This window comes from Prionailurus bengalensis, chromosome A2 (assembly GCF_016509475.1).
Source record: "Prionailurus bengalensis isolate Pbe53 chromosome A2, Fcat_Pben_1.1_paternal_pri, whole genome shotgun sequence".
NCBI classification, from domain to species: domain Eukaryota; kingdom Metazoa; phylum Chordata; class Mammalia; order Carnivora; family Felidae; genus Prionailurus; species Prionailurus bengalensis.
The window spans coordinates 13,687,666-13,713,394 of NC_057348.1; the positions used below are offsets into that span (position 1 = coordinate 13,687,666).

The 25,729-nt window shown below is 57.1% G+C and overlaps 1 protein-coding gene across 2 annotated transcripts; it reads right to left on the reverse strand.

Annotated features, from left to right (window-relative positions):
- Positions 1–3,465: 3,465 nt before the first annotated feature.
- On the reverse strand, positions 3,466–24,328 carry PDE4C (phosphodiesterase 4C). 2 transcript variants are annotated; one of them, XM_043587049.1, is made up of 15 exons: positions 22,574–24,328; positions 14,360–14,551; positions 12,135–12,171; positions 11,971–12,044; positions 11,630–11,682; positions 11,143–11,255; positions 10,969–11,062; positions 10,272–10,435; positions 9,974–10,072; positions 9,364–9,528; positions 9,178–9,277; positions 8,415–8,569; positions 6,790–6,912; positions 6,349–6,531; positions 3,466–5,785 (listed from the first exon to the last, which is right to left on the reverse strand). In XM_043587049.1, exons 1-15 carry the CDS (start codon positions 22,813–22,815, stop codon positions 5,387–5,389), a joined length of 2,193 nt encoding a protein of 730 aa, XP_043442984.1. In that variant the 5' UTR covers positions 22,816–24,328; the 3' UTR covers positions 3,466–5,386. The 2 variants fall into 2 exon arrangements, with proteins under 2 accessions (XP_043442984.1, XP_043442982.1); XM_043587047.1 differs by lacking the exon at positions 22,574–24,328 and adding an exon at positions 17,577–17,955.
- Positions 24,329–25,729: the final 1,401 nt, after the last annotated feature.

The following is a 25,729-nucleotide window of genomic DNA, read 5'->3' on the forward strand; positions in this document are numbered from 1 at the left end:
CCTCATATGCAGATGTAGCCGTGACGCCATCCTGGGGCGGAGCCGCGCTTGGAGAAGTAGCCCACTGACGCACACAGAGCCAGGGGGCGGGGCTCCCACGCAGATTAACCCACGAACGGGGCGGGGACCAGTGTGCTCAGCCAGTAGTGCGCGGGGGCGGTGCCTACCTGCTCCGCCCCCTGTTGCGTCATGGAGGCGGGGGCGAGTGGCGTCCTGTCACTGGCTCAAGCTCCGGAGCGACGGACTGAATAGCCGATCAGAGATAATCACCTTTCTGCTCTTGTCCAATAATGGTTCCCATATGGTTGCAGGGATGAGAGGTTGAGGCCTTCCTTTGCTAAGCCTGGGTCTTCAGGGGGCGTTCCCGTTCCCCGCCCCCGCCCCCGCCCGCCTTTGGCCTGAGACTTCAGCGGGCCGCGACCTCTTGTTAAAAACACTCTATTCCCAATTTCAGAAAAGAGGAGCAGACATCCGAGAGATGCTCCATGTCCCCTATTTATGGGGTTCAAACTAAGTACAAATGAAGAAAAAGCGGAGATAGGGGTCAAGAGAGACCAATTTCCGAGGTGTAAGATCCCCAAAGAGGACCGGGCTGGTAGATGCCCGATCCCGTTTCTGAGATGAAAAAGAAAGAAGAAATAGGGATCAAGAGAACCACTTCCTAGAAAAGAAGGAAGGGGCTGACACTACAGGAACCCCTCCTCTCCCTGCGCCCCACTTTCCGGAGAAAAATTCGAAGACCGTGCTGAAGTGGGGCAGAGAAACGGCCTACCTCCTAAATGCCCAAAGCCTGCATTAAAAAAAAAAAAAAAAAAAAAAAAAAAAAAACAAGAAACCAGGAAACAGGAAACAGGGAGGGTCTGAGCGAGGTTCAAAGACCCAGCCATAAAGATGGGGCTGGAAGATGCTTTACCCGTGCCTGGTCACTGACTTAGACAGGGGACCCACTCCCTCCATCTGGGGAAAGAAGACTCAAGAGATTGGAGACTTTGGGGGCTGAGCTGCTCATTTATCCTCCCAAATCTTGAGGGGGAAATGTCAGAATTGGAGGGGGGGGGCAGGAGAACAAGACCCTTTCCCCCGTTTTGGATCCCTGCCCCTCAACTCCGGTCCCCAGACCCGGCAGGAGGAGCGTGGCCCCAAGAGAATCCTGATTCTTTGATTCCTCCCCGGGCGCTGATGGAGGGGATGGCAGGGGGTGGGTTTCGTCCTGTTTATAAAAAGCTTGCCAGCTGCGGAGGCGCCTAAAGACCAGAATAACTTAGCGCCTGGAGCCGCCCCCCCATCCCCCGCCCCCTGGAAGTTCGGGGCGTCCCTCGCGTTCCGCTGGCATTTATTTTTATTAAGGGTAACATTTTTGTCCCTCTCCTCCAATCGCACTATAAAAGTATTACGAACCTACTGCGGAGAGTTGGGAAATTCAGAAAAGCATTACGAAATAAACAAAAATAAATTTACCCCCCAATCTCCCCCACCTCCAGACGGGCAGTCAGTGGGGCCCCAAGCGCGCTGGGACAGGAACCGGCCCACACCCCCGGCGGAGGTAAGGACGCGTGAGGCTTCTTGGCTCCCTGACCTCCCAAACGCTTGCTCTGGGCTTTGTACGTGGGTGGCGCTCAGAAATAGCCCACAACACTGTGTACCAGCGTCTGCACAGACGAATTTGTGTTTTATTTTATTTTATTTGTATTTATTTTTATTTTTTCATGTTTATTTATTTTTGAGAGAGGGAGGGACAGAGCGTGAGCAGGGGAGGGACAGAGGGAGGGAGACACAGAATCCGAAACAGGCTCCAGGCTCTGAGCTGTCAGCACAGAGAACGAGGCGGGGCTCGAACTCACGGACCGTGAGATCATGACCTGAGCCGAAGTCGGCCGCTTAACCGACTGAGCCACCCAGGCGCCCTGGGAATTTGTATTTTAAAGTAAAAATAATGCAAGGCATTTATTGTTGAGGAAGAGCATTCCACTCCAGAATTAGGGACGGTTGAATGGGGGAAATGCTGGACAGCAGGGGAGACCAGAGCTGGTGACACAGAGGCCTTAAATCCTCCCAAGTCCCACCCTACTCGGAGTAAAGTCTAGACTCCACCCGACAGCCCAGGCCCTCCAGCCAGCTGCCTCTCGCCAGCTACCTGCCCGGTCTCATCTTTCTCCTCCAGTCAGATACTCCCTCTCTTTCCAGGTGCAATCCTACCTCAGGGCCTTTGCATCTGCTGTTCCCACTGCCTGGAGCACAGTTCCCCCACCTCCTTCCAAGCCTGGCTCTCTCACCCCCTTCAGATCTCGGATGGACACCCACCTCCCATTTCGGGTCGCCTTCCTATCACGTTGCCATATTTCTCCTTCTCCTGACACATCCCCATCAGAAATAATTATTTGACTTGTTTATCCATCAGCCATCTGAGAGTCCTGAGAGACAGGGATTGGTGTCCCCGGCACCTAGACCTGTGGACACAGTAAGTGCCCTGTGATGGTAGGACATGTATGAATGAATGATTGGAGAGAGGCTGCCTTTGGCCACGGAGGCTAGGGAACCTCTCTGAAGAAGTGCCATTTGAGCAGGAACGTGAAGAACGAGCTGTTCCCTCCAGAAAGAGGGAACAGCAAATGTTCACTAAACAAGCTCAAGGGACAGCCTCTTTCCAACTCTCCTTTCCAAGGAGAGGCCCAGGCAACGTCTCCTTAAGAGAAAGGGCAAACTGAGGCCCTGAGAGTCACCCTAGGAGGTCACAAGGGCCGAAAGTTCCAAGGAGCCCTGAAGCCCTTCTCCAGCCTTCCTCTTCAGGTACAGAGTAGGCCACAGAGGCGAAAACTGTGTCCCTTGGTAAGGACCCTAAACGGGAGAAAGTGGGGGGCCTTGAACATGTGAGCAACTTCACTCACCCCCTCTGCAGGCCTCAGTTTCTACATCTGAGAAATGGGAGAAGGAAGAGACAGAGTTAATGTGCACCTCAAGCAGGTAGCTCGCTGCGTGGCTCAGGACACACTCTTCTCAAGCTCAGAGAGGTTAAGAGACTTGAAGTTGTCAATATTCATCTCTAGGGGATACTGAGGATGGTGTGGTGGGCCTGGCCCAGGCCTAGGGGGATCAGGGTGTGGAGACGATGGTGGACATGAATCCAAGAATCCTCGAGAACTTCCACGAGTGCCAGCCTGGGATGGAGGGCCAGGAAGGACCGTGCAGGGGAGGAGACGCTGACCTGAGACCCAACCAGTGAGAATGAGGGTGGGGGTGAAGCAATCCAGGTGGTTTGGCACGGTATGTGCAAAGGCCCTGAGGTGGGGCCCTAACTTGGGGTATGGAAAGCCAGCATGGGTGGAGTGCGGTCAGTAGGAGGGAGAGAGATGCCTGTGACCCAAATTGAAGGGGAACATATGTTCTTATAAATAGGTGGAGAGAAAAAAAAAAACAAAAACAAAATAAAAATGGGGAAATAAGGTCAGAGGCTGAAGGCAGATGATCTACAGGAAGGTTATAGCAGAATTTTATTCTCTTTTTTTTATGTTTCCATTATTTCCAAATTCTCTACAGTAAACACATATTACTTGTAAGTAAAGGGGGGGGAAGGAGAAATAATTATAAATACAAATCCCCTAAATCTCTGCCTTTTATTTATTTTTTTAATTTTTTCTAATGTGTATTCATTTTTGAAAGACAGAACGAGCAGGAGAGGGGCAGAGAGAGAGAGAGAGAGAGACAGAATCCGAAGCGGGCTCCAGGCTGCGAGCTGTCAGCACAGAGCCCGATGCGGGGCTCGAACTCACCAACCATGAGATCATGACCTGAGCCGAAGTTGGACGCTTAACCCACTGAGCCACCCAGGGGCCCCTAAATCTCTGCCTTTTAAAAGTCTGGAAGGAAACGCACCAAGTTCGTGACCCAGATGAATTTTAATTCTCCCTCTGTGGAATTTGATCATTACTTGAGGATGAATCATATCAGTGGGATGGAATCATCAAGGGAATTATTTAGGAATGAAGCCAGCTGTCCTTGAAGCCAGAGGCTGCTTGATGACTTGTGTCATGTATGATTCTTCAGGCAGGCGACGAGGGGCGGGGCGGGGAGATACTGAGGCTTCTGGAGGCGGGAATCGAACCTGATCCTGGAGCACAGAGCAGGCCCCTTCAGCATGAGCTCGACGTCGGGGGGAGCCGAAAAACGGCGGGTAAGGCGCGGAGAATCCCCGAATTCGCCCGGCCTCCCTTCCGTGCCTCCGTCCGCCAGGGGGCGCCGCTGGCTACTGTCCAGCTCCCAACTGCGCGGCCCAGCAGGCCAAACGGCCCTCTTTCCAACCCCGTTTGCCCATCCCTGAGATGGGCGCGGCATTAATTTTGGGTGATAGGTTTATTTCACCCCAGAGACACGTTCAGTGCCCCACGTTTCTAAGCTATTTCGGAGAGGTCACGGACACCACCCTCCAACCAAAGTTTACCCAAGTACTAGGATCAGGCCATGGAGGGGAAACTGAGGCCCAGAAGGGGCTGTGCCTGGAAAGAAAGCGTCAGAGGCCCCCTTCCCCCTACAGGGAGTCTGGGGGATCCTCAGAAACAGGAGGTGTAGAGATTTGCCGTTGGGGGAGGGGGCGGATTCTGTGCTTTGTTGCTGTTCTGTAAGAGGGAGAAAAGGCGGGCGGCAGGGGTCCTGGGGCTAGGGAGAACAGAACCCACAGACCCGAGGACAGAAACTACAGCCACTTAAAGCAACAACCAGCGAGTGCACAGGCGGTCATAAGCTAAGTCAGTCTTCAGAGACAGTTCCCGGCACAGAGCCCTCTTTCCTGCTCCGTATTGGTCCCGACCGGAGCTCCTGAGCCAGAATCGGGTCTGGGACAAAGCTTTGGTGCTGAAAATTCTCCCGTTCGAGTTTCCAATCTCTTGCGTGGAGCTGCCTGGCAGATGAAGGCGAGGCGCCTGAGGTGGGGGTGCATCGCCTGGGGGCTGCCTCCCCACCCCCTCGTGCACGGCTACCCTAGGAGCACGCAGCGGGCCCGGGCCCGGCACACAGCAGGTGCCCAATAAACATGTGATAAAGGGTGAACGAACCAAGTGATGGATGTCCCTCAAGAGTGGCCGCTGGAGAAGGTGGACAAGGGGCCTGGCAAGACACCCTCTTTCCACACCGGGGGTGGAAGCCCAGGAGGGAGAGATCCCAAGGGTGCTGGGAGAGGCCGCCTCCAGCCCAGCCCCTTGGAGAGCTCTCTCAGCAAACCCAGGTTCAGACTGGCCCCCAGCCAGCTGCCTTCGCTTTGACCGTGAGGCCTGCCTAGAACTAAAAGCTTGGTTTTCTCCCTCAGTGGTAGGGGGGGTGGGGACGGCGGACAGAGGCAAGGCAGGGGCCACCTCGGACCTCTTCCTGGAAGGCCCACCCACCCAATCAGGAGCCATTAGGTCCCGAAGGGCTCAGCCATCACACTGGCCTCATGGTCCACGCAGGGCTTGCCCACAGGCCTCTGGCTGTCCAGGGGTAGGGCCCCAGGGTCTGGGCCGGCCTCAGGGACCAGCAGCTCAGTGTCAGGTGACTCCGAGACCTCCGTGTCCAATGTTGGTCCCTCCTCCTCCTCCTCCTCCTCCTCTTCTTCTGCCTCCTCCAGAGTCAGCTCAAACTGGAACCTGTCGGGGCCACCCTGCTCGGGGCGGGTGAGATCCACAGGACTGCGGGTGAGATTGCTCTGGTACCACTCGCGGTTGTCCTCCAGTGTATCCAACAGGTCCTGTGCGTCTGGGTGCACGAGATCAGCCCACGTCTCCCACAGTGGGTGTGCAATGTAATCAATGAAACCCACCTGTGGGTTGATACAGGGCAGGGAGGTGGGGAAGGCAGCGGTGGCGTGGGTCACCGTGGAACCTAGACCTGGTCCGGCCTCCAGGCCTCTGCCCTGCCTGTTCCCTCTGTCTGGGATGCCAGCTGCCAACTCCTACTCATCCTTCAAAACCCTCTTCAAACAGCCCCTCCTCTGGGAAACCGCTCCTGCCCCTTCTGGTCTCCCTCAACCCCTAAGTCTTTCTCCCTACCTCATCCCTGTCACCTCCCCTCAGGGCCGGATGTATGTGGCCCCCAGACTGGGAGCCCCTCCGGGTTCCCCCCGCCTCCACGGCACCCAAACAGGTATTTCCAAACTCCTCCCGTACGGATCCCTCCCCCCCTGCAACGGATCTCTCTCCCCGCAGTCCAGAGGGAATGCCCCCCGGGACTGACTCCACACAGCCCAGGGCAGACCTCACCCTTAGGCCACTTCCCCTCACTGGCCAGCTGTGGTCAAGCCAGGACTCCCGCGGCCGGCTCACCCAGCGTTTCCCTCCCCTATCCCCGGTGCCTGCTGGTGGCTCAGCCCAGGGGCCCTCACACCTGGGACTTCTCCACCGAGGCGGTGTGCTTGTCACACATGGGGCTGATATCCAGGCCTGATTCACGCTCCCGGTCGCCCTGCTGGAAGAACTCGGCCATGATGCGGTCGGTCCACCGGCGGTACAGCTCCAGCGGCTTGGTGGGGTTGCTGAGGTCAGCACAGTGAACCAGATTCTGCAAGACCTGGGGAGACCAAGGCTCGGGAGGGCTCGGGCCGGGCCACTCTCAGGCCTGGTAGCCTCCGCAAGAGGCTGGCGCCACGAACACCCCCATCTTACGGGTGGGGAAACTGAGGCCCGGGTGGGAAAGAAGGGCCAAGGCGTCGGCGTGTGGCTCTGGGTGCCTCCGTTTCTTCAAGCTGGCTGCACAGCCGGTGCTTCGTAAGCAAAGCTAGGTGAGAGCCGTGGAAACCGAGGCTCCAGGGCCCATCTGGACACACACCTGGATGCGGTCAGAATAGTTGTCCAACAGCAGGACTCCAAGGCTTGTCACCTTCTTGGTCTCCACCATGGTCTTGAGGTCGGCCAGGAGGTTCATGTGTTTGGACATGTCCGTGGCCAGCACCTGGGAGCAGACAAGATGACGAGGATGAGGACTGCGCCCGCCCCACCTTCCAGACCCCACGCCCACTCCGCTCCTTAGCCCTCTGAGCCTCAGGACCCTCATCTGTGAAATGGGGGGATGTCACAAGATTCAGGGCAAACCCAGTTCACCAGAGGAGCTGAGTCAACGGTCCCTTCTCCAAGGTTGCTGGGTTCGTGAGGGTACATCCCACCCATGGGACAGGGCACTGGGAGAGAAATTAAACCGGGGGCTGGGGTGCCCGAGGGCAGTGGTGAAGCCCAGCAGAGGGCATAGCCTGTGCAAAGGCCCTGGTGCTGGGTGAGCTGGGGAACACAGAGGAGGCAGTTGCGGTGGCAGCTGAGGGGAGCAATGAGTCTCAGGGAGGAGTGGGGGATTTATTCAGAGGGCCACCGGAGCCACAGGTGGATCTGAAACCAGCAGGCACCTGCCTTTGGTGCTCCCCAGCCCCCCTGTGGCCACCGTGCGGCCAGAAGGGCTGTTTTCAGACTTTTGGAGGGAAGTTCAGCTCTGAGTACAGCTGTTTCAACTTAACTGAAAAAAATAATAATAATCAGTTTCACTGGACCCGAGCACAGCCAGCCCAGGAGGGATCCACACGCAGTGCGTGGGCTCCTCTGAGAATCAAAGAAAAATCTCAAAAGTTCTCCCCAAACCTCCCACCTGCCCGAAATGATGTTCCTACCGGGGGTACCTATTGCCCAAGGCCCCAAGTCAAGACCACCTCACCAAACTTTTAATTCTTGGTTTCCTCTGAGCTGTTCCCTCTGCTAGAAACACTCCTCCCTACCTCATGGCCGCCACACCCTGCGAGTCCTGCCAATTTCAGTGTTCCCTCCCGGGGAAGCCCTCCCCAGCCTTGAGTACTCCCCTGCCTCCCCCCATCACGGCTCCATCTCTGGGTTCTCTCATCGTGGCTCTGCCTGTGGGTCCCTCTCCCTCACAGGCCATTGAGTCTCCTAAAGTCTCCTCCACAGGCCATTGAGTCTCCTACTGGTCATTGGCACAGGGCAAGCACACAAGAGGTGTCCAATAAACGCTTGTTAAATTAATGAAAGAGGGGCGCTTGGCTGGTTCAGTCTGCAGAGCATGCGACTCTTGATCTCAGGATCGTGAGTTCAAACCCCACGTTGGCGTGGAGCCTACTTAATTAAAGTAATAATAATAATAAGTAAAATAATTAACGAATGAGACACAAGACCCCAAAGCCTACTGCTGTCTTTTGATCGGAAAAATACCAAATGGACAGACTTATGGCTCAGAACAAAGTTGCACCTGGAACCCCAGAAACTCAGTTTATGAAACTCTGCCAGGATTTCATTCCCCCAAGCAAGGGTCTGGTGACCCTCACCCAGGGCTTGGATGGTCACTGCCCCATTTTACAGAGGAGGAAGCTCAGGTTCAGAGCGGAGACATGTCCAGGTCCAACCGAACCCCCAGCCAGGCCAAGATCACCCCCATCCCGTTCACAGCCGTGTCCTCACCATGTCGATGACCATCCTGCGCAGACTCAGCCGCTGCTTGGCACTGAGGTTCTGGAAGATGTCACAGTTCTCTGCCTGCAGCAGCTTGAAGCCCACGGCCAAGTGGTGGTTCTCCAGCACGGAGGCATCGTTGTACATGAGCGCAAGCTCTGAGTCTGTGGGGGAGGCAGAGAGCCTCAAGACCTGTCCACCCACCACCTCCACCCAAAGGAGTTGGTAGGCAAACTCCTACTCGCGCACGAAGGCCCCAACTCTGATGCCCTCCATTCCGCGAAGCCTTCTAGAATTCTGTCTTTCCCCCTAGCCCTGCCCTGACTGCAGGTCCGGGGACATCGGTGTTCAGATCTCCCTCCTCGAGACCGGGGACCCCTTGAGGCGTCGGCGTGGCAGGAGGCAGTGCGCACCGAGTGCCAGTTGAATGAACAACTGAGTCACCATCTAACTGGATTCTGGGGTGGTTAAGAAGGCTCCACTCTCATCCCAGGCTCTCCAAGGATGTATACAAGAGGCACCCAGTAATTATCTGAGTGTTTCCGACATCTCAAAGGACCCCGAACTTTCAAACCTTTGTGGCCCCGGATCAGCCCTGCCACGTTTGTTATTGTCTCACGTATTGAGCACCTACTGTGTACCTGGAACTGCTCTGAGCACCAAAGGGGAGGACTGTCCCAGCCATTTCACAAACGGGGAAATGAGGCCCAGAGCGGGAATGGGTGGGTCTGGGGTCGGGTGATTGACAGGTGGGGCCCCACCGCCGACTCACTGGTGTTAATGAGAAACTGGTTGGAGACCCCAGGGTGGTCCACGTCGTGGATGGCACTTGCGAAGATAGCAGCCAGGACTTCCAGGTCTGTGAAAACGGCCTGGGCAGGCAGGAGGCGTGAGAAGTAGGGGGTGGGCTCCCTGCACCCTGCACCCACCCTGGCTGCCTCTAGACTTAGGGTAGTACCTCAAGGGCAGGTGTGGCCAGCAGCACGTGCGTGGACTGAGCCACGTCGGCGGCGTGTAGGCTGTTGTGGTAGGCCACATCGGCATGGTAGTGACTCTCCAACGTCAGAAGGTAGGTGACGAGTGTGTCTGCTGGGATCTGAAATGTCTTGAGCAGGTCTCGTTCCTGGTCCATCACAGGCCTCCAGTCAAGGCCTTGGCCTCTGGGGCAGCAGCATACACCGTTCCTATGCGTTCTCTCCTTCTGAGCTCCTATCCGTCCCTCAAATGCCCCCTCCTCCAGGACGCCCTCCCTGCTCTCCCTCCGAACTCCCTTGGTCTCTGTCCTGCCCCTCTGGTCTATCCCCGACCTCACAAGCCTGGGGCTCTCTTCGTCCAGTCCTTCCCTCCAACCCTGAGTCTCTTCAGGGCCAGGCTCCGGGCTGAGGCTTGTTGCCAATGCATGTTTCCACCTAGTGAACTCCTTTTCGTCCTTCAATACACAGCTCGCATTATGCCATTCGGGGGGATCAGGGAGGACTTGAAGAATGAGTGTCCCCCGAGGCCTGGGGGTAGGAGGATGTGAAGGAAAGAAGCCCCAGTAGCGTTGGAAGCCAAGGGCGGGGAGGTACCTGAAAGATGTTGAACATGATGGTTGTAAGGGGCCGGTTCCCACTTAGCTCTGCCACCTTGAACACGTCGAGCCCCCATTTGTTGGTATCTTCCAGTTCCTAAAATGCGAAGAACTGAAGCTTAACTCCAGCCCAGCTTGCTCCGACTCTGGACCCTTGACATCCCCCACTGGGCCTCGGGTCCTATGCTGAGCCCCACCTGCCCAATCTACAGGTGGGCAAACTGAGGCCCAAGGCAGGGCATCCACACAGAGCCAGGACTCAACGGCAAGTCTCGGTATTCCAGTTGGGGACCCACCTTGGCCAGCTGCCCCTCCTGGTCAGTCTGGACCCCAAAGCGTGGGACGGTGGCTGCAGAGAGGCCGGCACTGTGGGGGAGCCCACGCAGGCCGCTGATCTGGGACATGGGCCTTGGGGTCTCCGTGGGGGTCACCCTGGGCAACTCCATCTCAGTCTGCTGGTCTGTAGATGGAGCAGGGCGGGGCTCAGGGAAACTGATTCACCTGCTGGGGTCATCCTGCCTCGCCGCAGGTCACGGACCTTGCCAAACCTCAGGATCAACCTATTTCTTTTTCATCTGGATCAAAGTGAGCTTGGAGTAAAGTCCCTATCGGGCCCGTAGCTACCCTTCTCCGTTCATGGCTGATCTCAGTGACCTCTTCTGTTTGATATCGCCCGTCGGCAACCAGGGCTCAGCATCTTCCCCCCAAAAGCCAAATGTGCTTTCCATCTCCCAAGGTGGAGACCCAGCTGTCTCGTTCACTCCCTGTCTCCCTTGGAAAACTTCTACTCGTGCTTCAAAACCCTAGCTTTAATATGCCCCTCCACCTAACAGTTCCTTCTGTTCCTCTCTCTGGAACAGCTCTGACCCATGGGGTTGGAAGTGCCCATGTCCAGCTCTGTCTCCCCAGGAGGCCTGTAAGAGAAGTCTTTTCTTTTTCTTGGTTCTTCCTACCTCTATTGTGTTGCTCAAGCAGTGACCCACCACAGCTCACCCAGGAAGGTTCGGGAGATGTACTCGGACACCTGGTTCCCAGAGCGGCTGGTTTCAGACAGGTGAGTTAATTCCCGGTTCAGCATCCGCTTGAACTGCAGGGGAAGGTGAGGACAGTGATGATGGGGGCACCGTGGCCAGAGGCAAACGATCTGGGCTATCGGGCCCTCCTCACCTTGTTGGAGGCCATCTCCCCCACTGAGTGCCGCGTCTGCAGTGTCTCCAGCTGATCCAGACACCAGTCCAGCTCGTCCAGTGTCTCCAGAGCCAGCTTCTGCCCAGTGTCCTCTGGGGGCCGAGCTGGTCAGGAGGCCTGCCTCACCCTCCCCCCTCCCCGCCTTGGGGACCCCGCAGCCCTCATGCCACCTTCTCTTGCATCTGGGCCCCAGAGCCCTTCCCAATAAGGCCACTCAGGACCTCAGGATCTGAGTGGTAGACATGTCCCCAAGTAGCTGTGTGACCACGGATGGGCAGGTCTCTGCCCCTCCCTGGGCCTCAGCCTCCCCATCTGTGATATGGGTATGGCAGACCCCACCCCCAAAGGTGTTCTGGAGATTACAATTAGCAAGTCCCTAAGGACTCATGGGCTGAGTAGGTCGCCATGGAGAGGAAGTTCACAGCCGTCCAGCTGTGGGAGGAAGGGGAAGGGGCAGGCACATTACCTGTAAGTGGAGGGGGCTGACTGCCAAATAGGGGGTTTTCGACCGATGCCTGCCTGCGGTACGGACGGCCTCGCTCACTCATGGGCCCCGCCCCCAAGTCCTCCAGGCCCCGCCCCCACCCACCCCTTGCCCCGCCTCGCCCCGTCCCTCAGGTCGCTGGCCACCTTATTTCGGGTCAGGCCCCACCGCAGCTTTGCCCACCTGTCTTCAGGCCCCGCCCCTCTAGGCCTCGTCCCGCCCCCTCCTGCCCTTCCCTCCCGCAGGCCCCGCCCCGATGCCTGCCCTCGTGGGCCCCCTCTCTTTCTCGGCTTGACCCCGCCTCCGCCCCGCCCTCTGCGTACGTGGCGGCCCCGCGGCCTTGCAGGTGGGCTAGGGCTGCGACGTTGCTCCGAACCGTTCTCAGACTTGCTAGGACCTGTCGGAAGGGGCGCGATCAGCGCTGGAAAGCGGGGGTCGGTTCTCCCCGCTTGGCCCAGGGGAGAAGGGGCAAATGGTGGGCACCCACCTGGGCAAAAGGCGTCACGATCATGTCTTCTCCGTGTCTGCGGGGGGGAGACGGGACATCAGGAAGGGCGGCCAAGAGAAGCCCTCACGCTGGTTCCCATCTTCCAGCTTTTTATACATATATATATGTATATATACATATATACATATATTTTTTTTTAATGTTTATTTATTTTGGAGAGAGAGAGAGCGAACATTGGAGGGGTAGAGAGAGAGAGAGGGAGACAGAGGATCCAAAGCAGGCTCTGCGCTGACAGCGAGCCTGATGCCGGGTCTGAACTCAGCGCTGGGAAATCATGACCTGTGCTGAAGTCCCGATGCTTAACCGACTGAGCCCCTGGGGCCCCCCACACCCACCGCCTTCTTCCAGCTTTTACCCAGACTATGCCCTCTACTGAGTGTGACCTCCCCACATGACTCCACCTTTGGTCCCCTATGCTCCCCTCACCTGACTAGTCTGAAAGCCACCAGAGTTCCTCTGACCAAGCCCCATCTCACAACTAGTGAACCACGGGCAGCAGAGGTCTTAAGAGAGGCAAGGCGGAAATTACCATGTTTTTCTTTTTTTTTTTTAATTTTATTAAAAAAATTTTTTTTTCAATATATGAAATTTATTGTCATCCCCAAAGGCAAGGGAATTAAAAGCAAAAGTGAATTACTGGGACCTTATGAAGATCAAAAGCTTCTGCACAGCAAAGGAAACAACCAACAAAACTAAAAGGCAACCAACGGAATGGGAAAAGATATTCGCAAATGACATATCGGACAAAGGGCTAGTATCCAAAATCTATAAAGAGCTCACCAAACTCCACACCCGAAAAACAAATGACCCAGTGAAGAAATGGGCAGAAAACATGAATAGACACTTCTCTAAAGAAGACATCCGGATGGCCAACAGGCACATGAAAAGATGTTCAGCGTCGCTCCTTATCAGGGAAATACAAATCAAAACCACACTCAGGTATCACCTCACGCCAGTCAGAGTGGCCAAAATGAACAAATCAGGAGACTATAGATGCTGGAGAGGATGTGGAGAAACGGGAACCCTCTTGCACTGTTGGTGGGAATGCAAATTGGTGCAGCCGCTCTGGAAAGCAGTGTGGAGGTTCCTCAGAAAATTAAAAATAGACCTACCCTATGACCCAGCAATAGCACTGCTAGGAATTTATCCAAGGGATACAGGAGCACTGATGCATAGGGCCACTTGTACCCCAATGTTCATAGCAGCACTCTCAACAATAGCCAAATTATGGAAAGAGCCTAAATGTCCATCAACTGATGAATGGATAAAGAAATTGTGGTTTATATACACAAAGGAATACTACGTGGCAATGAGAAAAAATGAAATATGGCCTTTTGTAGCAACGTGGATGGAACTGGAGAGTGTGATGCTAAGTGAAATAAGCCATACAGAGAAAGACAGATACCATATGGTTTCACTCTTATGTGGATCCTGAGAAACTTAACAGGAACCCATGGGGGAGGGGAAGGAAAAAAAAAAAAAAGAGGTTAGAATGGGAGAGAGCCAAAGCATAAGAGACTCTTAAAAACTGAGAACAGGGGCGCCTGGGTGGCGCAGTCGGTTAAGCGTCCGACTTCAGCCAGGTCACGATCTCGCGGTCCGTGAGTTCGAGCCCCGCGTCGGGCTCTGGGCTGATGGCTCGGAGCCTGGAGCCTGTTTCCGATTCTGTGTCTCCCTCTCTCTCTGCCCCTCCCTCGTTCATGCTCTGTCTCTCTCTGTCCCAAAAATAAATAAACGTTGATAAAAACTGAGAACAAACTGAGGGTTGATGGGGGGTGGGAGGGAGGGGAGGGTGGGTGATGGGTATTGAGGAGGGCACCTTTTGGGATGAGCACTGGGTGTTGTATGGAAACCAATTTGTCAATAAATTTCATAAAAAAAAAGAAATTTATTGTCAAATTGGTTTCCATACACCGTGTTTTTCTTTTCATTGTGGCTACCACGAAGCTCAAATCAAGGTGTTTGTTCGGTTGCTGTCATGGAACATCTCCGGATCGCCACCGAACTCCAGGCTAAAGTCAAGCACACAGACTTACTGGGTATCATTCTCAGCATGCTCGACTGAATAAGGGAGCTGTCTGGAAAACACCTGCTTAAACTTCAAAGCCCAGCTCAAGTGACCACTTGAAGGAGGTTTGCTGAATGGAGACATTAAGGAAGGAGGGACGAACAAGGAGGTGTCATCCCATCCGTCTTGGACTCACAGATCACTGGCCACAGAGGAGTTCCGAGACATGGCCTTGGGTGAGAGGTCGTAGTCGCTGTCGGAGCGGTACAGGAAGGACTCTCGCCTCTGGCCGTGCTGAGCAGGCGCCTGGATGACCCGGCCAAGGCCAGGCCCGGCCTGCGGGTCCAGGGTGCTTCTCCCGCATGACAGTCCATTTTCCAGATCAAAGCTGAAGGCAGATTAGGCATGGTCAGTGCCGAGGGTCCTGGCATGTGGAGGCCTGGCTGTGGCCCACACCCGCTGTCACATCCTCCCCGGGGGGCCTCGGTGGGTTGGGCAGAATAGCCTCCGGCCTGTCTGCCTCCCCACAGGCACACCCCGACTCAGGGACGGCGTGCCTCCCATTCCTCTGTCTCCACATCTGTACCCCGGAGCCTTTCCCACTGGGAGCAACCTGGACTCTGGGACATGGGTTTCGGATCTGTCCCCAAGTGACTGTGTGACCATGGGTAGGTTTCAGCCTTTCTCTGGACAACTCCTTCCCCGAGGAGGCTTTTAGGGAGTTACAACAGAGGACCTGACGAGGGGCAACTGTGTAAATTAAGGTCGAGGTCCCATGGGAAGTTCACGGAGACCGGAAATGACTTCCTGGGTTTTCCCTTCTGGAGACCAGGGTCCTGCCTAGATCTGACACGCTCCAAGGCTCCCCCCAGCCAGCTTAGGAGATGCTCCCATCACCTGTCCCCACCCCCAGCTCCCAGGCCCCAGCCCATTCCTTATGGCCCGGCCCCAATCTCCACGACCACGCCCCCAGCTCACTTGGCCTTGTCCTCAGTTTCCCCACTCGCCTGCTTCGTTTTAGGTCCAAACGCTCTGCCTGTTCTTTTCCACCTCCGGGCCTTTGCACAGGCTGTGCCCTCTGCCCGGAGCACCAACGTCCCTCCCTCGGGTGCCCCTTGTTTCGGATATTGGGGAAAATACCCCCTCCCAGCTGTCAGCCCTTGTGTCTCCATCATGCCACACTCTGACTGGGTAAGGGGAATCTACACCCCTACCCCTTGGGATTAGAGATCAGAGAAAAAGTGGGAGGGGCCCGGGGAAACAGAAGTGTGGGAGAGGAGTTAGGACAGTGAGCAGTTAGCAACCAGGGAGAGGAGGGGCCATCTGTGTGGGGGGGGGGGGGGGTCATGGGCTTTTGAGAAGGGGATAGGCAGGAGAAGCGAAGACAGGAAGACACCGGAGACCGCCCCAAACATGGGGCCCCTGGCTAAGGGCCGGTGTCCGCTTCGTCCCCTGCGAAGGGACCCCATCCCAGACCACCGGCCAGGATCAGCACCAGCCTGAAGATTCTGAGCGGGGGATTCGGTTCAGACCGTGGTGGGGGTGGGGGATTCGACAGGATTCTGTCCAGTTCGGCCGGATTCGGTCTGGGTCGGTCAAGTACAGCCAGGTTTGACCTGAGTTTGGTCAGATCACAGAGGTTTGGGCCTGGTCCGGATAGGTTCGGTCGGGTGAATTCGGTAAGATTCGGATACGTCCGACCGCGCTCGGGAAGGTTCGGCTACATTCGGTCATGCTCGCCGAAATCCGGCAGCGCCAGGTTTCCGAGCAAGTCCGGGTGGCCCTCGACCCGAGTCGGGCGTACTCGGCTTCGTCCGGCCTCACTCGGGTGAATTCGGGCATATTCGGCTACGTCGGCTGCTCTCGGCCTTTTCGAGTTCGCCGCCTCCCTGAGAATCCCCAGGCTGCTGGGACCTCCGAGCTCCCGCTTCGTGACGTCACCCTTAGGGGCGGGGCTTCTTAACCCTGCCCTGCCCAGGCCGGGGCTTGGCGGCGGGCAGCGAAACACTCTGGAGGGCTAGCGGCCCTCGGAGGGGGGAGTCCTGCCCTCGGAGGGGGGAGTCCTGGGGGTGGTGCACCTCTACCCCTTCCTTGCCTCTCCTCAAATGTTCTGGAAGAGCAAATCTATGGATCAAGAGGGAAACTGAGGCCAGGAGAGGCAACAGGGTGCTGGATTCGCATCCAAGTAATAGGTGCAGAGGGTTAAGGGCTGGGCCGGGATTTTCGCGCCGCGAGAAAAGCTGTTTTTCTTTCTGCTCTAAACTTAGCCCGGAGCGGCGGGGTCACACCGTGATTCCATGACGCGGGCGGCGCGGAGCGAGGTCGCCTGGACTATGAGAATCGCGCGTCTTAGGTAAACTGAGGCAAGAGGGCCTCGGAGGAACCCACCCTCCTCTAGTCTCACCTTCTGGGACTGGTGGCTCTCCCTCAACGCCTTTGAGCTCTCTCCGGGGAGGACCTCTCTCCCTCCGCAGGGACCCCTCTTCGCGGGCGTCTGGTGCCCTGGGGACGCTCTCCGGGATCTGGGACACCCCTCCAACCCCTCCGGGGCTGAAATGGAGCCATCAAGGACCACGGTCACGACTCCCTCCACCCTGCCAGCCGTCGCTGGCCGTGTGACCTTGGTGAAGGGACCTCCAGTCCCTGAGCCGCCAGGTGCCAAATTATCAAGTGAGTACTAACGGGGCACGAATCCAGCGCAAGGCGCCAAACGCGGTCCGCGCGCACGAGCCCCACCTCCCGCCCCAGCCTCGCCCCCGAGCCCCACGAGGTCACAGCTTCCTGAAGGGGTCGGGATTCGAACCCGGTCGAGTCTTTGTAGGACGCGTGCGGGGCTGCGCGGAGCCAATGCTCTGCGAGGGCAGGTCCGCTTTCACCGTGGGACACACAACTCGCCCGCTTACGCTGCGAACGCCCTGTTTCGAAGGCCCCGTCAAATCGGGTCTTCATCTGTAGACACCGAGGGCTTAGCGTGAGCCACCCCCCGCCCTCCCCGGGGGCCATCGAGTCGCTGGCTCCGGGACCCGACTGGGGAGCGAGACCAAGGGGAGGAGTCACTTCCTCCTCCCCTCACCGCCAGGGCGTCCAGCCCGCCTGCCCCGGCCGACGAGGGTCAGGAGGAGACGTGAGCCTCAGCCCGTCCGGCTCGGGGCTGCACATCTGGAAAGGGACAGACGCTGGTCCCCAGGGCACGTGGACAGGCAGCGGGTGGAGGGAGACAGAAATGGAGAAAGAGTCTCCAAGTACGAGAGACCGAGAGCGGGCAGAGGGAGAGAGATCCCGAGAAAGAGAGGGAGGGGCAGAGCATCCCTACCCGGATTCCCCACCCGGCTCCAGCTGTCCCTGACTCTGCCCTTCCCACCTCCAGCCTGGCGGTTCTGGCGACCCCCGCCAGGCCCTCCTCCTCGCCTCACCACAGCGGATGGGCCACAGTGAAGCGCCGCTGCAGGCGGATACTCTGGTTCACCAGGAGCTTCCGGAAGAGCCCGGGGGAGCCGCGAGGGGAGCCCCGGGGAGAGCCGGGCCCGGGGGCCGGGGCGGGCGCGGGGGGTCCCTGCATCGCCAGGACCGCAAAGAGGCTGCACCCAGCGCGGGCTGCGCGGGACCTTTTCTGGACAGCCGCGGGGGCGGGGCCCGGCGGGGAGGGGGCAGAGGGCGCGCTTGGCCCCGCCTCGCCGCGGGACCTCTCCTTGAGGCCCCCACCGGGACCAATGGGGGAAACTGAGGCACTGAGCTGGACGCGACTCTCCGCTCCCTCCCTTTGGGGGTGGCCCCGTGGGTCCCAGAACCCGGATCTTACGCCACTTCTCTCTGCCTAAATGCCCCTAATTAGAGCAGCTTCTGGGGTTGATAACTTGGCCGACAAGAGTGAAATGCGGAAGTCAGTAAGGGAAGCGTCCCCCTTTGTGAGAGGGTCACGGAGGCACGGAGTTTACCGAGGGGCTGCCCGCGTCTCACACAGGGCTTCCAGTGCCCCTCTGCCCATTTCCCATATGGAGACAATGAGGCCTGGAGCCACTCGGCGCTGCCCAGAAACTACAGACCCTTAACCCTTTGCCAGGTGGAGAAACTGAGGCTTGGAGGGAGGTAGTAACAGGCACAAGGCTTTGCTGCAGGGCAGCAGGGTTCAAACCCAGCTCCCCCTCTCTGAGTCCCCGTCCACTAGGCCCCGCATGACCCCCACCCGCTCTGACATTCCCCAGGCCCCGTCTCTTTCCTCTCTTTTGCTGTTCCTACTAGACAAACATCCGCACTCCACTCTCGCCAGGTCTTCCGTCTGTGAAGCATCAACTGCCTTTCCTCTGCCCCAGGAGGGACCCCAGGGGGCCCGGAAAGGGAGGTGTGTGTCTGGGGGGTTCCAGGGGTCTGTAGCAGGTGCTCTATCCTCTGAATGCTGGCATTGGGATGGCCCTGCCCCATTCCATAGGAAAGGAAACCAAGTCTCAGGGTATCGCGCTCGGAGGCAGGACCTCGAATGCGCCTGTTTTAGGCAGAGGCAGCTCTAAAGGCATCTGTGTCCCTGCTGTGGGATGACACCCCCTCCCCCGCCTGGGCTTTGCCCCAGGGGACTTCATGAGTTTTGGGGTCCTTAGACAAACGGCACCCCCATTTCTGGCACTCCTAGGGGAATGTGAGATACAATGGGGGTGATTAGAGCTTCGGCGGGGACACCTGAGGTGCTACAGGCAGGAGAACTCTGACTCTCTCCTGACTCCCAGCCATCGCATTGTCCCCATTGTACAGGTGAGAAAACGGAGGCTCAGAGAAGTAGGGTCCCGCTGGGGCTCAGGAGTGCAGAGAGTCTCAAGGGCCTGGCTGGGAACCCCCTCCTGCTCCCATGGCCCTGCAACCGGACACCTGGTGGGAACCAGACTTGCTGTCCCAACGACAAAAATACCATCTGTAGCTACTGTGGCTGGACCTAATTATAGCCGGTCCCCAGGGGATAGAGGCCGCCAGGATCAGCCTGGTGGAGGCACTGGGGACAGGGTCAGGGGAGCCTTGATATCACCTCGGCCCCGTGGGAGGGGCTTGGAATTGCCTGGTGTCCCCAAGGAGAAACTGAGGCACGGAGAGACTCCGTCCCTCCCCAGAAGTCACAGCCATGAAACGGAGAGCTAAGACGAAACGCTTCGACACAAACTGCTTCCTACTAGCCTGGAGCTGAGCCAAGGGCTGTGCATGTAAAAGTCATTTGATTTTCAGAGCAAACTCTACAAAGTGGGGACTATCGTGCTCATTTTGCCGATGGGGAAATTGAGGCACAGAGAGGCGGTGTTCACTTGTCTGGGGGAGTGGTAGGGCCAGGGTCATTCAAGCCGAGGCAGGAGGGCTCCCTAGCTTGTGCCCTCTCCCACTTAATGCTTAACTGGCTCCAGCCCCTCTGGAGTCCCAGAGGCTACTCTGACATTCATGTTTGATCAGAAGTTTTAACAGTTTAATGGTTTGAAACATTCATAGATTCAACTTTAAATATTTTATTAACAGTTTTAACAGTAATGCTCTATTAATAGCTTTTTGGATGGAGAAACTGAAGCCTGTACGCTTGACTGCGGGAAGCCCCGAACCCAGCCGGGTAAAGAGCTGAGGCTGAAGGAGAGGTGGACGTGAGGACTCCCACCTTGACTTTGTCCCTGTGTGCTGCATGACCTGAGGAAGTGCCCAGCACTCTAGTGCCCTTAACATATCACTGGAATCTGCTCCCCCCACCCCCCACGCCCCCCCTTTGAGCGTTCCTTCCCTGGGCAGACACTTTTTTCCTCTGCCACCAGATGGCCCCAGTGAGATGGGTGCTGTTGTGCCCATTTTACAGACAAGTAAACTGAGGTCTGGAGAAGAGCCATGACTTGCCGAAGTCCCCATGGAGAGTCTAGACAAAGGGAGGAGGGTGGGGGCTGAGTCCAGTTATAGACGCTCACATGGGGCAGATCTCACCCTCCTCTGCTCCAGACCCTCTCCATGGCTCCCCGTTGCCCTTCTGTCTCAACCCCCACCCCTCTGAATGCCTTGTATGGTCTGAACCTTTTGAGGTCTGAGCCTCCCTCACCCCCCTCCTTCCTCTTGGCTCCCTCTGCTCCAGCCTCTTCCCCCCCCCCCTCCTTACTGTTCCTTGAACCAACCAGGTTCATTCCCACCCCATGCCTGTGCCCAAATGCTTTTCTCCGGCTGACTGTTCGTGTTTCAGGTCATAACTGGAGCACGACCCCCTCCAGGAAGCCCTCCCTAACTAGATGGGCAAATATCCTCTGAGCGTCCTTCTCTCATAGGTACAGTTTCACATTTCCTGCCATGATTATTTGATCTGGATCTGCCTCGCCCACTAGACCCTCAAAGGCAGGAAGGACATGCCTTTGCTCACAGTGTGCCCTCGGTGTGTGGCACTCAGTATGTAAATGAATAAGAGAGGCTCCCCTCCCACCCTCCGGCCACAGTGATCTGTGTTCAGCTCTTCACAGAGCTGTTCTGGTCCTCTTTGACTCCTGAGGCTCGGCACATTCTATTCATTCTGCTTGGCATATCCTTCCCTTCATTCTCGCTGGCTAAATTCTCTTCATCCTTCAGTTTAAGCTTAGATGCCACCTGTTCCAAACCATCTTTTCTCACCCCCTGCCTGCCCCGTGCTGGATCAGAAGCCTCCTCTGAGCTCCCCTGGCACCCTGACCTCTCCCCATGGCAACACAGGTCACTCTGTGCTACTTCCCCCTGGTGTGAGTATCTCCACCATCAGCCTGTCAGCACCTGTTTACCCACGGCTGAGTCTCCAGTACATAGTACTGGAGCCTGGCACATAGTAGGTGCTTAATAAACGCTTGCTGAACCAGATGCTAGCATCCTCCCAGACCACATGATCTGCCTGGGGCAGTGGGGAGGACAGCCAGAGTTGGGGACGAGGCTCCCACACAGAAAGTTCAAGACAAAATGTAGAAAGTACAGATTCGTGCTTGCATCTCACTGTCAACACTGTTGTTCAAAGAAGCATTGCCACTTTTTCAGGACCACACAGCAGGTTAGCCTTGAGCCCAGCTTCCCCGAGGGCTGAGACCCTCCCCCCCACACCGGCATATATATGCACGTGCACACGCACACACACTCACAGGAACACAGTCCCCTCCCTTCCGGAGCCACTTGGAGTCTCCCCCTAGATGGGCCCAAACCCGTCTGTTTGTTCTTTCTTGAAGATGGAAAATCATGAGTCACTGGGAGTGGGGACAGGAGGAGCTGAGGGATGGGGGGGCGGGGGCTGGTGGGGGCATGGGGCCTGCTGGGTCACCTGGGAACAGCTCCAAATCCTCTGGGCCATGGGGCCCATCTGCCCCAGATGTCTCCCAGGGCTGCTAGAGGACCAGGCTGGGAGTGTTAGTCCAGGCTTGTCGGCCAAGTAAGAAGTTAGTGGCCCCAGGAGGTCCGTGGGCCAAAGTGGGAAAAATGAAAATCAAGATCCAGAGAGGAAAGCAACTCATCTGACGTCACCCTGCCTGGCCTCAAACCCAGGACTCTAGATCTGGCCTAGAGTCAGGTGGCTCCCCCTCCCATTCGAGGAAGGCCTGGGGTTTCTAGATCCTGCTTCTCAACCCTCCACCTCCTCAGACTTCTAGCCCTGAGACTCCCATCTCTGGTCCCTCTAAGGCCCCTGCTTTACCTCTCTGTGTTTGTTTTCTGTCTTATTCCCCTGCCTGCCACCCCCCCCCTTGGTTTATATGAAAAAGGAGCAGCAGCCCTCCCTCTTTACCACCGCCCCCCCCCATCTCCACCCCATCCCTCTTGATGTGGAAAAAGCATGCTGTGTTCAGTCTCCCCAAGAGGCTCTTCTCCTCCCCAGGTCACAGGGGGCAGGGTGGAGAGGGGTGGCCAGACAGACCATAGAGAAGCTCCTTCCCCCAGCGCTGTGGATAGCCCTGGTCCTCTCATACACACTCCCCAAGGTGCCCTCAGATACTCACGGTGACCACCAACCCCACACACGTCCCAGGACATTCCAAGATCTGGAGGACCCTCGGACACCCAGCTGGGTCAGAGTGAGATCACCCTCAGTCACACACCCATGGGCACCACAAGGGGAGACACATAGGCACGTACGCAGCGATGTACGCACACCCAAACGCATCCGGTCAGCCACAGACACAGCTGGCTCTGGACACGCACAACAGGTCGGAGTACACACGGGTGCAACTGCTCAGACTCAGACACACACTCAGATGCAACTGCACCTTAACGCAACCAGTCACAAACCCATAAGCAAACCCTCCAGCTCCAACCCACATAAAGAGCAGCTTTTTCCTCCAAAGAACCGGCCTCAAGCCAAGCAGCAGAGACCCCCGCCCCTGGAGAAGCAAGAACCCTCCCCCACTCCCGCCAGGCCCCGCGCGCCCCTCCCCCACGCCTTGGGAGTGCCCTGCCCCCGCCCACCTACCGCCTGTAGAAGGAGGTGGGCCAGGAGCGCAGCGACTTCTCGAGCCCGGGCCGCGGGCTCCGGTCCCGCTCACTGCGGCCCGCGGACTTGTCCGGGTCCGAGTAGAAGCGCTGCTGGATGCGGATGGGGCGCCGGGGCTGACGCCACAAGTGCTTCGGGGGTCTGGCTATGCCTTGGCGGCTGCGAACGCGACTCAGCTCGCTGGATGCCTCCTCCCCTTCTTGGACCCCTGGGGTCTCCATGCGCCAGAAGAAGGCGGCAGGGAGAGCAGGGAGCAGAGAGAGCAGGGCACGGGAGCCCCGAGAACGAGGAGTATCTGCGCCCGCCCGGGTCGGGCCAGGACCGGGGGTGGAGGCGACAGCGAGCAGCTGTCCGCGCCGGAGGTGCTGAGGCGGGAGAAGGTAGAAACAGGGACTCAAGGTGGGGCTGACACCAAGGAGCTGTCCTTGCCCAGATGGTGCTGAAGGACAGCACGGAAAGAAGAACTTGGGGGTGGGGGTTGGAAACAGGGGCTGGGGATACCCCGAGAGCAGAAAATGGTTTGCTGTCCTCCCCTCTAGTGCCGAGTGAAAAAGGGTCAAGACATGAGCTTGGAGTGAAGACAGAGATTGTCCTCCCTGTTGCTGCCGAATGGAGAGCTGGGAGACAGGGGCTCTGGAGATCCCCAGCGCTAAGGCTCTGTCCCTTCTCCTGGTGCTGAAAGGGAAGGTAGATTCGGGGACTCCGGGTGGATGAGATGCGAGGAGCTAGCTGCAGGAAAGCGCAGAGACAGGGGTTCAGGAACACCTCCACACCAGGGCGTCGTCCGCCCAGGAGGTGCTGAAAGCTGAGCAGCGGCGGGTCCTCAACCCTCCCCAATGACTGTAGCAAGGAGGAGTCTGGAAGCAGAGTCAAGGGCTCTGGTCTTCAGAAGTAGGCACAGATGGTGTTTCTCTGTCAAGCTCAGGAAGGTAGGATTAGCAGTTCAGTCCTAGATGGGGTCTCCTGGGAGCCCTGAAGCCCCTACTCACACAGGGCAGGGATCCGGGAAGGGCAGAGAAATGGGGAGGGCTGTAACAGGGCCCTCCCATCCCTGGGGTGGGCACACAGAAACTGCGTCTAGTCGGGGCTGACAACAGCAGAGGTGGGTAGAGAGGGGCACGCTTTTATAGCCACACCAACGCCTAGACCCTCGGCGGAAACGGTGGGATCTCATTCGTCCCACTATGCCTTGGGCCCCACCTCACAGCCATGATTCCTGCCCTCAAATCCCAGGCCTGCCCCTCCCTTCCCCAGTTCTAGAAACTCAAGGCCCTACCCACCAGACATCCTAATCCCAGGAGTAATTTCCTGGTAAGTGGCAGAGGGAGGGTGAGAACATTTTCTATTATGGTTAACAGAAGTAGACAGGGACAAGAACAGGGCCGGGTTGGTGGGTGCAGTCTCTGGGCTGGGGCAGGGATGCATTTGGGGCCACTCGGTGCAGTAGATTTGGGGGCAGGAAGAGCCATGATCTCAGAAGGCCATTTCAAGGATATTTCTCATGGAGACCACCCTCTACCCTAGTTGTGTCCCCAGGTTGGAGAAATGGGAAATGTTTGGGCCCGAGAGCCAAACAGACTGGGTTCAGCACAAACAACTCTTCTATGTACTCTGCTTTCATGGTTCAGTCATTGCCCTTCCTCTCAGCCCTCTGCCCTCTAGAGCTGATAGGAGATAACTTGGTCCATTGGCAGGGAACATGGGTTCTCCCACTGGCTGGCTGTCACTCCACCCCCCCCCCCCGGCCTGTTTTCTGTTCTGGAAAGTGGGGATAATGTTCGTGTCCTACATCCTGGCATTGTTGGGAGGGTGAAAAGGGATGCCACCTGCGAAGGGTCAAAGACTAGGAGCTGTCCACACCAGTCCCCCTGCTCTTTTACTCCTGCTGGTGTCCACCAATGCCTGGTTTGTCTACCTCGTAAATAACTTCTGTATCTGCCTACTTCTCTCCAGCCCATGGCTCCACCTTGGTCCACGTACCACCATCTCCTGCCCAGAACTGCCCAGGCCTCTTCATTGGGCTCTTGCTGCTTCTACCTCTGCCCTTGCCAATTCTACTCAGTAGCCACAGAGAATTTTTTAAGTGCCAATCTGATCAACTCACTCACTTGAAAACCCACCCATGGCTCCCCGTTGCACACCATGAGGTCTTATGTGGCCCAGCCCCTGCCAACAGCCGCAGGCTCCCCTCCCACCCTCCAATTACACTGATCTGTGTTCAGCTCTGCGCACACCTGGTCTTCTTGAGATGTGCTTTGCACATTCTGTTCCTTCTAACTGGCGTATGCTTCCCTGCCCTTCTGTGGCTGACTTCGCTGAATCCTTCATGCTAAACTCAGATGCCACTTCTTCCAAGTGGTCCTTTCCTCACCCCGTACTCCCCCAGCGCAGGGTCAGAAACCTCCTCTGGACTCCCATGGCGCTCTGATCTCTCCAACTGGTATGAGTCTCTCTCCATCAGCAGCCTGTGAGCCCCTGTTTGCCCGTGGCTGTGTTACCGATACAGGGCCTGACACATAGTAGGTACTTAACAAATGTTTTCTGAACAGGTTAGAGAAAGGTTCAGCTAGACGAGGCATTCTGTCTCTCCTGAGACTGAATCCCCTTCATCCCCATCTGCCTCCTCACCTGCTTGGGCCTGGACTGTGGCTTTGCTCTGTTCCTCGAGCCTCGATGGTGAACACCACACGGGCACTGGGCTCACCCTCTCCAGGGGTTCCAAGGCGGCTTGACAGCGGCGGCAGCAATGGGGTCCCTGAGAATCGTCTCCGGACGAGACCACTGCCAAGGGGGCTTATGGGAGCCAAGCCAGAATCCACCGACTCTCGGACCCTCTGGGGAGACAGTGGTGAGACGTCAGCAAGTTCCCAGGCCAGGTGCCTCTCCGGGGCCCAGGGGACCGTGAGGAGAGTCTGAGATGCCCTCACCCAGATTCCTGGACTAGACCAGAGAGCCGTATCTCAGTCCTACTTTCTCCCTGAGTGAATTTACATCTCTGAGTCTCAGTTTCCTCATCCACGAAATGGGCGTGTGGATCTCAGACCCGCAGAATATGAGTGGTCCTGGCCCACAGTGGGGGTTGCAGCAATATTTATTTATTAATCAATTAGTACATAGTAAGTATATTTATTACTG